This window comes from Musca domestica, unplaced genomic scaffold (genome assembly GCF_030504385.1).
Source record: "Musca domestica strain aabys unplaced genomic scaffold, Musca_domestica.polishedcontigs.V.1.1 6, whole genome shotgun sequence".
Taxonomy (NCBI): Eukaryota; Metazoa; Arthropoda; class Insecta; order Diptera; family Muscidae; genus Musca; species Musca domestica.
Window position 1 is genome coordinate 1,579,127 of NW_026712363.1, and position 13,750 is coordinate 1,592,876.

Below are 13,750 nucleotides of genomic sequence, written 5' to 3' on the forward strand. Positions count from 1 at the left end.
AAAAACTATTTATTTTGTCAGACATCTTTTTAAATACTTAATTTCAAATTTTTGATGTATGCTGACGCATCTACCCTTATTCTTCTACAATGCTACAAAACAGTTCGTCAAAAGTTTTACGGTGAATATATTGTACGCAACGCGGCAATCTAAGTAATGCCCTAGATATTACGTTTTTGTACCGGCTATCAAATACAAAAAAAGAAGACAGAAAAAAATTTATGGATCCCTAATAGCGACAGTGTAGAAAGTATGGTTTGAGCTGTCACATGGAGGTTTGATATCTTTTTTGGAAAGGAACATGTTGGAAATAAATAAGACAGCGATTGGTATAGCGGCTGGATTAGCTGGGACATTGTTTATAGGGTACTGCATTTATTTTGATAATAAACGGCGCAGTGATCCTGATTATAAAAAGAAAGTCAGAGAACGTAAGAGTTTTCTCTAATATTGGAGTAGTAAAATATCTTACATAAACTTCACGTTATAATAATAGGCAGACGAAAAAATCGTAAAAATGGAAATAACGCCCGGGGTGGATTACCAAATCTTAATGACCACGAAGCTATAGAAAGGTAAGACTCTTTTATATAACATTTAGCTATACTGAAGGTTTGTGGAGTAGTTACAGAAGTGTTGTTTAAAGCTTGCCTCATGATATGGGGTACTCATTTAGTTCTCCTTATATTTCCTGAAATGATGGTGATTCCTCGGAATCAAAAGTGTTTATGTAGACAATTGATCTTCATATATACAATAACATCCCAGAGAAATTTAATGGAAGTGTTTCTATGAGATACGATGTTTTCACTTGTTCATTTGAGTTCTAATATATCCGAAATATCTTTACCATTTGAACCCATTTCTCGAATGTTTAACACATCTTCAAGAAGATAAATTTTTGGATTATTATTTAAAACGTTAAATATGGAATATGAATGGTATAAGCCGACAAAATAATTTACTATTGTCCATTTACGATGATCATGTGTTTATATACACGCAAACTCTATTGGAATTTGTGATTATTGGTCTTGGATATAGTAATATAACTTCAACAAATGCTTAATATCTGTTAAAATACTATTTATATTACGGAATTCAGCCCAGAAGAAACTTTGTCAATGTCGTATATATTTCCAGCCAATTTCCCATTCAGGTATCCCTAAATTAGAGTAGTTCTCGGAGCAAGTTGAGTTTAGGGGCTATGCTCGGATCATTTTGAAATTTTTACCGCAGGTGGGTATTTTTAACCTGATTAAGGGAAAGTAATTTTTTCGTGTGGGAAATACCCGGTTATTTGACCCGAAAGTTCGAATACAAAATAAGGTTTTTATCCGGTGTTGCAAAACCGTTATGTACAAAATGGAAATCATTTGAAAGCTTATGGAATTGCCTATCCAACAAGTTATCATATGATAGGTTTATTGGAACCGGTTCCGGAGTAATGCAAGAAAGTTGGTATTTTTATACCAGTAGTTTTTGAAAAACGCCTACAAACTTGAAAATAGACCCATTATGGTGTATAGAGATGTACATGCTACATTATAGCCTATATTCTTCCCTTTCCAAAATGTGCTGATATCTCTTATAGTTCCAAAGATATATGTGATGTTATGAAATTGAAATTTTCTCCACTAATATGTATCTAAGCATTTGAAAGTAGCCGGCTTTCGGCCGGGGCTTAAGATTTTATCCTCTGGGGTGTGTCCAACACCGGCTACGTGATCCATAGATTTTCTAAACGATATAATTTTTTGTAAGTAGCCGGTTTTCAGCCGGGGCTTGAGATTTTTTCCCCTAAGGTATGTCCAACACCGGCTACGCGATCCATAATTTTTCTAAACATTGTAATTTTGGTAGGTAGACGGCCTTCGGCCGGGGCTTGAAATTTTCTCCTCTGGGGTATATCCAACACCGGCTACGCGATCCATAGTTTTTGTAAACATTGTAAATTTAGTAAGTAGTCGGCCTTCGGCCGGCGCTTGAGATTTTCTCCTCTAAGGAATGTCCAATACCAATTTTTCGGAACCGATTGAAACCAACCAATCACTTTTTAGAAAGGTATTCCCATAAGCTTTCAAATGAAACCCCTTTTGTACATTTCAGTTGTGTACAACCGGATAAAACCCGAATTTTGTATCCGAACTTCCGTGTCGAATAACCGGGTAACCGGATATTTCCTTGCCGAAATCGGGTTAAAAAGATCTACACGTGGTAAAAATTTCAGGTCAATCCGAGCATAGCCCCTAAACTCAACTTAAGCCTAAAAAAGAAATAGTCATTAAAAATCCAGTACAGTACTTAAAAACCGTTTCAGTTAAATCTAGTCATCTCGCGGATTACAATAATTGTCTTATCGATTTCTTCTCACGAACGGCTTCCCTTCCTTATACTAGAAGAATAACAATTGATGATGAAGTCTTCACTTATTCAGCTAAGAGTTTAAAATAAAACGAAAAAAATACAAATATTAATTAGTTTTGTGATAGATTGCTGCTATTCTTATGTAATAATAAATACTAATAAAAGCAATGTTTGGTTAGAGAGAGGTTGACCAAATGTGGATGATCTCCAGGTTTGGGTCTAAATACTGCTTCAGATTTTCCTTTTTTTTAATTTTCAGTTGTGCGGAACGTCCGCATAATACACTGCAACTTTTTAATAGATCTGCCAAACATACTCGCCTCACTCACTGATATCCTAAATCTGGATAATCACTGATATCCTAAATCTGGATGTCGAAGCAGAACCAGATTGGCAGCATATGTTACTGCTACAGCAACAACTTGTATGCTACATCTGCTTAGCAAGTGTTGGCATTTTTTTTTTTGCAAGAGGCAAATATCTGATTCTTAAGCAAAGCAATATCCAAACAACTTCTTTAAAATAAAGTTTTCCTAAAACTGAAGAATTCACATGGGCATCAATCACCAAACCAACACGTTTCATCGAGCTTACATCATACTTCGTCCTATTAATGGAAACAATTATTGAATCCTTCTTAAGTTTCCGATTAAAACATATCTTAAGATTTTTAGTATTTATTCTGAGGAATTTGTAGGACAATTAACTACCCATCATACTTACATTACTGCAAGACATCTAGAACTAAATATTCTCCTAACAATACAACTCGAGTAAGTCATTAAAATGTATAACGAAAAATAGAGGGCCAATAACAGATTCCCTAGGCACACCACTGTAAGCAGAGAGGAAATAACGTTTTTACAAACAAGCGCACTCTTTTTGAAGAACCAATGTAGCTGACAGATTAAATTAGCATGACTTATTCTGCCAAATATGTTTTTCTAAGTCTTGTGATAGTAATACACAACAATCAGAATTTCCTTTATTAGTTGTGTCTTGTTACTTTTCCCGCAGGAATTGTCCAGCAGCATCTTTCTGAGAGAGTAAGGTAGTTTTATTCTCTTTTGCAAGGAAAATGTTAAAAGTAAACCGACGGTACTCCTGCAGAAGCTTGCAACTAATCAGCTGATTTGTCAAAACAAACCAATTTGTCCCCCATTAAAAAAAATTAAAAGAAAGGAAGTATCACCAATTTTGCAAGTTGTATAAATGAAAAGGAAATTAACAATAAAAGAAAGATGGATTTGATGTATTCTCCGGAGTCCTTTAAAGGAGTTGGTAATGGCGTTTGTCTAAAAATATTGGAAATAGTCATTTATTTTCTTTTTACATATTAATATTTACGGGATATTCTCCCCAGAAGTTATTTTAAAAATAACTTCTATGACGAAAAACATTTTGTACCCAAGTGACGAGATCGTAAGCTCAATAGAAGAGGAACCAAAGAATTAAATAAAACTAAAATTCTTTTGGAAAGTCTTCTAAATCTTACAACCGCACTTATAAACATTTACATCTTTCTCCACTTGTTATGCTTTCGTTCAACCTGAACGAAGAATCATAACCATGTAAGTTGGTTTTGTCTGTTACAACAAAAACCCTTTCGTCGACGGTGCCTTGTCTATTAATAGAACAGTGTTGGCTTGTTTGTTCGGGATACCGTAGTATTTTGTTGTTGCAAAATGGTCAGGCTTTATCCCTTTATTGTTGTTCTTATAAAAACAACGTTTGTTTATTAGTGGAGAACGATGGTAATGTTTATATATATATATATATATATATATATATATACAATACAATTGTTACTGGAAGCCCTCTGTTAACCCGAAAGTTCTGCAAAAGACAGCGATTGGAAAGAGAAATTTTGACAGTTATTTTAGTGAGAGTTTGCAAATTCTTGCTGGACAAATTTCTTCTTCCAATTCTAGACATTCAATCAGATGTTTTCTATTATTTATTTATTTATTTATTTTTGCGGTTTCAATTTGAAAATATTTTTTTGGAATTAGAAAGACATTGTTGGCTTGTTTGTTCGGGATACCGTAGTATTTTGTTGTTGCAAAATGGTCGGGCTTTATCCCTTTATTGTTGTTCTTATAAAAACAACGTTTGTTTATTAGTGGAGAACGATGGTAATGTTTACCAAGGGGTAAGGCATACGTAGGTTTCGGAAAGAGCCACCAATCTTACAACCGCACTTATGTGTTAAAGATGTAAATGTTTATAAGTGCGGTTGTAAGATTTGGAAGACTTTCCAAAAGAATTTTAGTTTTATTTAATTCTTTGGTTCCTCTTCTATTGAGCTTACGATCACGTCACTTGGGTACAAAATGTTTTTCGTCATAGAAGTTATTTTTAAAATAACTTCTGGGGAGAATATCCCGTAAATATTAATATGTAAAAAGAAAATAAATGACTATTTCCAATATTTTTAGACAAACGCCATTACCAACTCCTTTAAAGGACTCCGGAGAATACATCAAATCCATCTTTCTTTTATTGTTAATTTCCTTTTCATTTATACAACTTGCAAAATTGGTGATACTTCCTTTCTTTTAATTTTTTTAATGGGGGACAAATTGGTTTGTTTTGACAAATCAGCTGATTAGTTGCAAGCTTCTGCAGGAGTACCGTCGGTTTACTTTTAACATTTTCCTTGCAAAAGAGAATAAAACTACCTTACTCTCTCAGAAAGATGCTGCTGGACAATTCCTGCGGGAAAAGTAACAAGACACAACTAATAAAGGAAATTCTGATTGTTGTGTATTACTATCACAAGACTTAGAAAAACATATTTGGCAGAATAAGTCATGCTAATTTAATCTGTCAGCTACATTGGTTCTTCAAAAAGAGTGCGCTTGTTTGTAAAAACGTTATTTCCTCTCTGCTTACAGTGGTGTGCCTAGGGAATCTGTTATTGGCCCTCTATTTTTCGTTATACATTTTAATGACTTGCTCGAGTTGTATTGTTAGGAGAATATTTAGTTCTAGATGTCTTGCAGTAATGTAAGTATGATGGGTAGTTAATTGTCCTACAAATTCCTCAGAATAAATACTAAAAATCTTAAGATATGTTTTAATCGGAAACTTAAGAAGGATTCAATAATTGTTTCCATTAATAGGACGAAGTATGATGTAAGCTCGATGAAACGTGTTGGTTTGGTGATTGATGCCCATGTGAATTCTTCAGTTTTAGGAAAACTTTATTTTAAAGAAGTTGTTTGGATATTGCTTTGCTTAAGAATCAGATATTTGCCTCTTGCAAAAAAAAAAAATGCCAACACTTGCTAAGCAGATGTAGCATACAAGTTGTTGCTGTAGCAGTAACATATGCTGCCAATCTGGTTCTGCTTCGACATCCAGATTTAGGATATCAGTGATTATCCAGATTTAGGATATCAGTGAGTGAGGCGAGTATGTTTGGCAGATCTATTAAAAAGTTGCAGTGTATTATGCGGACGTTCCGCACAACTGAAAATTAAAAAAAAGGAAAATCTGAAGCAGTATTTAGACCCAAACCTGGAGATCATCCACATTTGGTCAACCTCTCTCTAACCAAACATTGACAAGACAATTATTGTAATCCGCGAGATGACTAGATTTAACTGAAACGGTTTTTAAGTACTGTACTGGATTTTTAATGACTATTTCTTTTTTAGGCTTAAGTTAAGTTTAGGGGCTATGCTCGGATTGACCTGAAATTTTTACCACGTGTAGATCTTTTTAACCCGATTTCGGCAAGGAAATATCCGGTTACCCGGTTATTCGACACGGAAGTTCGGATACAAAATTCGGGTTTTATCCGGTTGTACACAACTGAAATGTACAAAAGGGGTTTCATTTGAAAGCTTATGGGAATACCTTTCTAAAAAGTGATTGGTTGGTTTCAATCGGTTCCGAAAAATTGGTATTGGACATTCCTTAGAGGAGAAAATCTCAAGCCCCGGCCGAAGGCCGACTACTTACTAAATTTACAATGTTTACAAAAACTATGGATCGCGTAGCCGGTGTTGGATATACCCCAGAGGAGAAAATTTCAAGCCCCGGCCGAAGGCCGTCTACCTACCAAAATTACAATGTTTAGAAAAATTATGGATCGCGTAGCCGGTGTTGGACATACCTTAGGGGAAAAAATCTCAAGCCCCGGCTGAAAACCGGCTACTTACAAAAAATTATATCGTTTAGAAAATCTATGGATCACGTAGCCGGTGTTGGACACACCCCAGAGGATAAAATCTTAAGCCCCGGCCGAAGGCCGGCTACTTTCAAATGCTTAGATACATATTAGTGGAGAAATTTTCAATTTCATAACATCACATATATCTTTGGAACTATAAGAGATATCAGCACATTTTGGAAAGGGAAGAATATAGGCTATAATGTAGCATGTACATCTCTATACACCATAATGGGTCTATTTTCAAGTTTGTAGGCGTTTTTCAAAAACTACTGGTATAAAAATACCAACTTTCTTGCATTACTCCGGAACCGGTTCCAATAAACCTATCATATGATAACTTGTTGGATAGGCAATTCCATAAGCTTTCAAATGATTTCCATTTTGTACATAACGGTTTTGCAACACCGGATAAAAACCTTATTTTGTATTCGAACTTTCGGGTCAAATAACCGGGTATTTCCCACACGAAAAAATTACTTTCCCTTAATCAGGTTAAAAATACCCACCTGCGGTAAAAATTTCAAAATGATCCGAGCATAGCCCCTAAACTCAACTTGCTCCGAGAACTACTCTAATTTAGGGATACCTGAATGGGAAATTGGCTGGAAATATATACGACATTGACAAAGTTTCTTCTGGGCTGAATTCCGTAATATAAATAGTATTTTAACAGATATTAAGCATTTGTTGAAGTTATATTACTATATCCAAGACCAATAATCACAAATTCCAATAGAGTTTGCGTGTATATAAACACATGATCATCGTAAATGGACAATAGTAAATTATTTTGTCGGCTTATACCATTCATATTCCATATTTAACGTTTTAAATAATAATCCGCACTTATAAACAACCGCACTTATAAACATTTACATCTTTAACACATAAGTGCGGTTGTAAGATTGGTGGCTCTTTCCGAAACCTACGTATGCCTTACCCCTTGGTAAACATTACCATCGTTCTCCACTAATAAACAAACGTTGTTTTTATAAGAACAACAATAAAGGGATAAAGCCCGACCATTTTGCAACAACAAAATACTACGGTATCCCGAGCAAACAAGCCAACAATGTCTTTCTAATTCCAAAAAAATATTTTCAAATTGAAACCGCAAAAATAAATAAATAAATAAATAATAGAAAACATCTGATTGAATGTCTAGAATTGGAAGAAGAAATTTGTCCAGCAAGAATTTGCAAACTCTCACTAAAATAACTGTCAAAATTTCTCTTTCCAATCGCTGTCTTTTGCAGAACTTTCGGGTTAACAGAGGGCTTCCAGTAACAATTGTATTGTATATATATATATATATATATATATATATATATATAAAACGAAAAATATGGAGAAGATATGGATAATATATACATATATATATATATATATATATATATATATATATATATATATATATATATATATATATATATATATATATATATATATTATATATATATATATATATATATTGGATTGGAAGAATGGTCCTGGAAGCCATATTGGCCAATGGAATTATCCTGTTCAAAGGATTTGTCCAGAAATGGACAAATAACTCATAATCTGTCCGATTGACCCACAATTTTTATTATGTCAATGGATAGTACTTTTCATAAGCTTTCCATTGATGTGCAAATTGGATTGGAAGAATTGTCCTGGAAGGCATGCTGGACAATGAATTATCCTGTTCAAAGGATTTGTCCAGAAATGGACAAATAACTCGGAATCTGTCCGATTGACCCACAATTTTTATTATGCCAATGGATAGTACTCTTCATAAGCTTTCCATTGATGTGCATATTGGATTGGAAGAATTGTGCTGGAAGGCATACTGGACAATGAATTATCCTGTTCAAAGGATTTGTCCAGAAATGGACAAAGACCTCGGAATCTGTCCGATCGACCCACAATTTTTATTATGCCAATGGATAGTACTCTTCATACGCTTTTCATTGATGTGCATGTTGGATTGGAAGAATTGTCCTGGAAGGCATATTGGACAATGGAATTATCCTGTTGAAAGGATTTGTCCAGAAATGGCCAAATACCTCAGAATCTGTCAGATTGATCAGATTGACCTCGAAATATTGGTTTCCCATATAGGAAAGTATATATGGATCTTCCTAGCTCGCCGAGCTGAGTCGATCTAGCTATGTATGTCCGTCCGTCCGTCTGTCCATGTTAATTTGTAATCACTCTACAGGTCGCAATTATGGCCCGATCTTCACGAAATTTAGAATGGAGGTGGGGTTAAGGTCAGAACAGAACCCTACTCATTTTGAAGATGATCGCATAATATTTAGGGGTTGAAATGGACCAAATACTGAAAAAATGTCGGATTTTGCAGTAGCTATACAGGTCGCAATTATAGACAAATCGACGCGGAGTAGCTAGAGTTTAGGGCGGGGAAGAAGCCTACCAATTTTGATGGTCATCGGATAATATTTAGCGGGTAAAATAGACCATATCTTTTTTGTTGAAAAAAATCAAAATTTTTCATTAAACCGCGAATATTTTAAATCCCGGCGAAATCACAAAGCCATGACAAGGTTACTTCTAATCTTTACAATGATGTTAAGATCCAACAAATCGGATATATAGCAAAATATATGTCTATCAAATAAGATATGCTTGAAAGATCTCATATATGTCGAGAACGGCTGAACTGATTTCGACAGTTCTCATTAATACAAAATGGCCTCTTGGCAGGAAAGAAAAAACGCCTAAAAACTCGCATAAAAATATCTCTCTAAAGACGAAAATATTGATTTTGTAACATTTTCTCATATTTTTGGCATATTTTCATTTTGAATTAAACATTTGGTAATATTTCTACAGCTAACAAAACTAAGTAGTTAGGATATCAGGATATCATACACAGATCGCATTTATGGACCTGTCCTTACGAAATTTTGCATGGGCATAAGATGAGGGTCAGAATAGAAGTCTAATCTTTTTGGAGATGATTGCCGTATATATTTAGGTGTTGAAATGGACCAAAAAACTGAAAAATTGTCAGCAGGTCGTAATTATCGCCCGATTCTCACGCACATTTGAATGGGGGTTACCGGACATTGCAAAAGCCAAGCAGTTTTGGATGGCCATCCAAAAATATTCAATGTGTGAAGGAGTTTGCCAACTTTTGTAGACAAAATACGAAAATGTCCATTCCAGTGACTTTTTGGAGAATTCACAAATACAGGAAAGACGCACTTCTGACTATTTCGTTAACGCTGATTTCGTTGAAGAATATAGTCATATAGATGCGTTTCAGTCAACAACCAATAATAAATGTTAATCTTTTGCCACTTCTAAGATATTATAGGTCTTTGGGAAATATTGGTTCCAGATCTAGGAAGACCATTTACAAATAAATTGGAAATGAGCAAATTAGTTTAAGTTGCTATTATTCGAAAATTAGAGAACGAAACCTGTTAGTTTTCTTTTATTATTTGTCACAATATCTTGTGGAATTCTTTGGAGTATCTCGCCTATATTAACTGTATCATTTATTATAGTGTTGTAGGGTATTCAACGGTCGGCCCCGCTCGACTGTAGCCTTTGAGCCTTTGCTTACTTGTTTTATTATGCCAATGGATAGTACTCTTCATAAGCTTTCCATTGATGTGCATATTGGATTGGAAGAATTGTCCTGGAAGGCATACTGGACAATGAATTATCCTGTTCAAAGGATTTGTCCAGAAATGGACAAAGACCTCGGAATCTGTCCGATCGACCCACAATTTTTATTATGCCAATGGATAGTACTCTTCATACGCTTTTCATTGATGTGCATGTTGGATTGGAAGAATTGTCCTGGAAGGCATATTGGACAATGGAATTATCCTGTTCAAAGGATTTGTCCAGAAACGTACAAATAACTCGGAATCTGTCCCATTGACCCACAATTTTTATTATGCCAATGGATAGCACTCTTCATAAGTTTTCCACTGATGTGCATGTTGGATTGGAAGAATTGTCCTGGAAGGCATATTGGTCAATGGAATTATCCTGTTCAAAGGATTTGTCCAGAAATGGCCAAATACCGCCGACAGCTTTTCATAAATTTTTTAATTAAAGCTATAGTTGTTGTTTATCATAAAAAAAATAAATTCTTTGATGACTAAACATTAGAAAATAGAATTTTTAAAAAAAGTAACAATTTTCTTCTGTTCTGTTAAGTTTAACATTGCTCTGTTAATGGCTCTGTTAACAGAGTGGTTTATGTCTCCGCTAGATAAATACGGTATTTATCTTAATGGACCTTGCATGACGTTACCTTCGTAATTTTTCCACGTATTTAACCTTAATCATGGGATTAACGGATTTGTTTCAAATGCTGCATTTATAGTTTGTTTTTAATCGAATATACCACCGGTGTCAGAACATTGTCCATATGGGTCCATATAACGATGCCGCTCCGTATTCCGTATTTTGTTAACTCTGGCAAAATTTTTTCACGAAATTGTTTCAGATATGGCATTAAAGGCTACCAATATATAACAACACTTTTAGTGGAAATTGTCTTTAACGGTTTACTTAATTGTATTATGAAAACTTGAACTGCATTCTACAACCGTTCTCACTAATATTTGCTTTTTAAAGTACAACCCCAGATAGTTTTATTTATAGTATTATGTTTTCTTTATCTCTTGATGGAGGAAATTTTTGCTCGAAATTTAAAAACATGTCATATCAACTTTGGATTTTTATTGTTATTTTATTTTTATTTGTTAATTTTTCCCTTGTTCCCATTTTTTATAAGAAGAAGAAGGGCGTAACACAATTTGACGTAAATTACAAATTTATTAACCAATTTATTACATTTCTTCTAGATATTTTCTGCAGGAAATTCAAATGGGAGAAACTCTTATAGCACGTGGTGATTTTGAGAGTGGAGTGGAACATTTGGCAAATGCTCTAGTGGTTTGTGGACAACCCGCGCGTTTATTGCAGGTTTTACAAACAACTTTGCCACCACAAGTATTTGCTATGCTTATATTAAAAATGCAAGAATTCGGAAATAGATCAAGTGGTGAAACTGAAGAAGTTCCAAAAATTGTATCGGCTAACCAGTCTGATATGGCACCCGTGGGAATGAACAGTTCAGCAGGAGGCGTAATAATTGATGACCTCGAATAGTTACAAACGTTAACTTTTTCAGACTTTTATTATGTAGCGTTCCCGTAATTAATTTTTGAAATGTTTTATTTGTTGGATTCCAAATAAAATAAAAAATTATTCATCTTGTTATGAGAGATTCTGCATTTTGAATTCATGGGTGGCATTCATTGAATCATATAAGGGATGATTGCGAATTGATATACAGGGTGAGATGAAAAAACTGCAATTAACTTCAGACTGCTGTCATTTCTAAGTCACTCGTCCGACAGCTGTTAAAATTATTCCAGTGACAGCTCATTATATTGTTTACAAGCGTACAAAAGCATTTTGGTGAGAATTTTCCGGAAAAAAATTTATTCGTAATGGAATTCTTTATATTTGGCTGGAAAACCACAATTGGCTATCGTTAGAGCACTCCAGCATATAAATGTGAATAAATCTTTTGTGTCTCGTACCATCGCTCGTTACCGTGATACTGGTAGCGTAGCCCGACGTCAAGGAAGTGGACGGAAGAAAACCGCAACATCAGCAGAAAATGTTCAAAAAGTAAAGAAAAGACTTGATCGAAACCCGCGTCGCAGTGACCGAAAAATGGCTCGTGAGCTGAACATATCGCAATATTCCATTCGGCAAATATTGCAAAATGAGCTCGGGGTAAAGTCATTGAAATTCCAAAAAGAACTAAAGAGTTGCTTCGCTCGGGCGAACGTGGCATCAGAAAAAATGCCGAATATTATCGCGAACATATTCTGGATGGTGTATTAAAGCCTTTGACACGCAAACATTTTGGCCGCAGACCTTGGACATTCCAACAGGACTCAGCACGGACCACCCAAGAATATTTACAAAATGCGGTTCCTCGCTTCATTCCCATCGCACAATGTCCGCCAAAATCTCCGGATACCAATCCATTGGACTATTGTGTCTGGAGTATTTTGGAAAGCAAGGTTGGCACTAAAAAATACAAAAGTGTCGATCACATCAAGCAAGCGCTTCGCCGGGAATGGGCCAAAATATTTTTCATTCAATAAAATTTAAAAAAACATGTAAAAATTATTGCGTGTGACTTTGTTGCAGTCCAAATATTACCTTAACGATAAAATTAGAATCTGTTTTTGAAACGCAAACGGGTTAAGCCGGGATAAATACGAAGTCGATATTCGATCATTCAACATACACATTCTACTGATATCTGAAACTCATTTCACTTCAAGAAATTGTTTTAAAATAAGCGGTTACAGTATATGTGAAACTGCGGTGGTGCCGCGATTTAAATTTATAATAAAATGCATACCAGAATTTAAGTCTGACCACATACAAACTACATCAATCGAATCGATGATGACGTGGATACGAATATGATCGAATACCTTTCCAATTTGAATAGCCAGTACTGATTTGTGATTTTTTGTGGAGATGGTTTTGGTGGCAAAGAAGACTATACCTAGAAGGGCATTACACGGCTTTGAATGCTACTTGCTAAACGTAACTAGTTTGCTAAACGATTCGAAGCTATTCGTTGGTTCTAGAATAGTGCCCTGCTTGGATCAGCAAAAACATTCGCAATAATAACAATTATATGTTAGAAATACCATAGATAAATGAAGATATAGACAACGAAGAGTTAGTTTTGTCTTTTTATCCAGGTGGCTCTCTTCATGTTTTGCATAGTCAACATGCTGATTTACGCGTTTAAGCCACTCGACTTCGAAAACACATTTTATCGCTTTTCAAGAATTTCACTGGAATATTCCCATATTTTTTGATGTCATCACGTACGCAATTATGCCAAAACTACCCTGGTTTGACCAGGATGGAGGTGTACCCCGAGGACGGCATTCATTTTTTAATCGCTGATGGCCTCTCTGACTGCTTCCGTATGAATGCCTCTCAGGCCTACATGATAGGCTTCTTGATGTAGAGGCTCTCCCTTATAGCGCTGGACCTCTCTCTCTCTCAAGATCAAGTATGTCCTTCCTGACACGCCTGGGTGAGGAGAGTATTATTCACACCTAAGCAGGTACTGCAACGAAAGCACGTGGTTATGCTGACGTACCGGAAGGACCCTCGTCTGCT

General features: G+C 35.2%; 1 protein-coding gene across 1 annotated transcript; it reads left to right on the plus strand.

Annotated features, from left to right (window-relative positions):
* Positions 1–224: 224 nt before the first annotated feature.
* Positions 225–11,808, plus strand: LOC101895002 (mitochondrial import receptor subunit TOM20 homolog B-like). The gene is made up of 3 exons (XM_059129128.1): positions 225–431; positions 497–575; positions 11,386–11,808. The coding sequence occupies exons 1-3, from the start codon at positions 302–304 to the stop codon at positions 11,690–11,692; spliced, it is 516 nt and encodes a 171-aa protein (XP_058985111.1). The 5' UTR covers positions 225–301; the 3' UTR covers positions 11,693–11,808.
* Positions 11,809–13,750: the final 1,942 nt, after the last annotated feature.

What these genes read in the sequence shown, in the direction of transcription:
- LOC101895002 (XM_059129128.1), top strand. Translation starts at nt 302, where the DNA reads ATGTTGGAAATAAATAAGACAGCGATTGGTATAGCGGCTGGATTAGCT. An exon ending in TAAAAAGAAAGTCAGAGAAC is followed by an intron (nt 432 to 496) that starts GTAAGAGTTTTC and finishes TTATAATAATAG; the next exon opens with GCAGACGAAAAAATCGTAAA. An exon ending in GACCACGAAGCTATAGAAAG is followed by an intron (nt 576 to 11,385) that starts GTAAGACTCTTT and finishes CATTTCTTCTAG; the next exon opens with ATATTTTCTGCAGGAAATTC.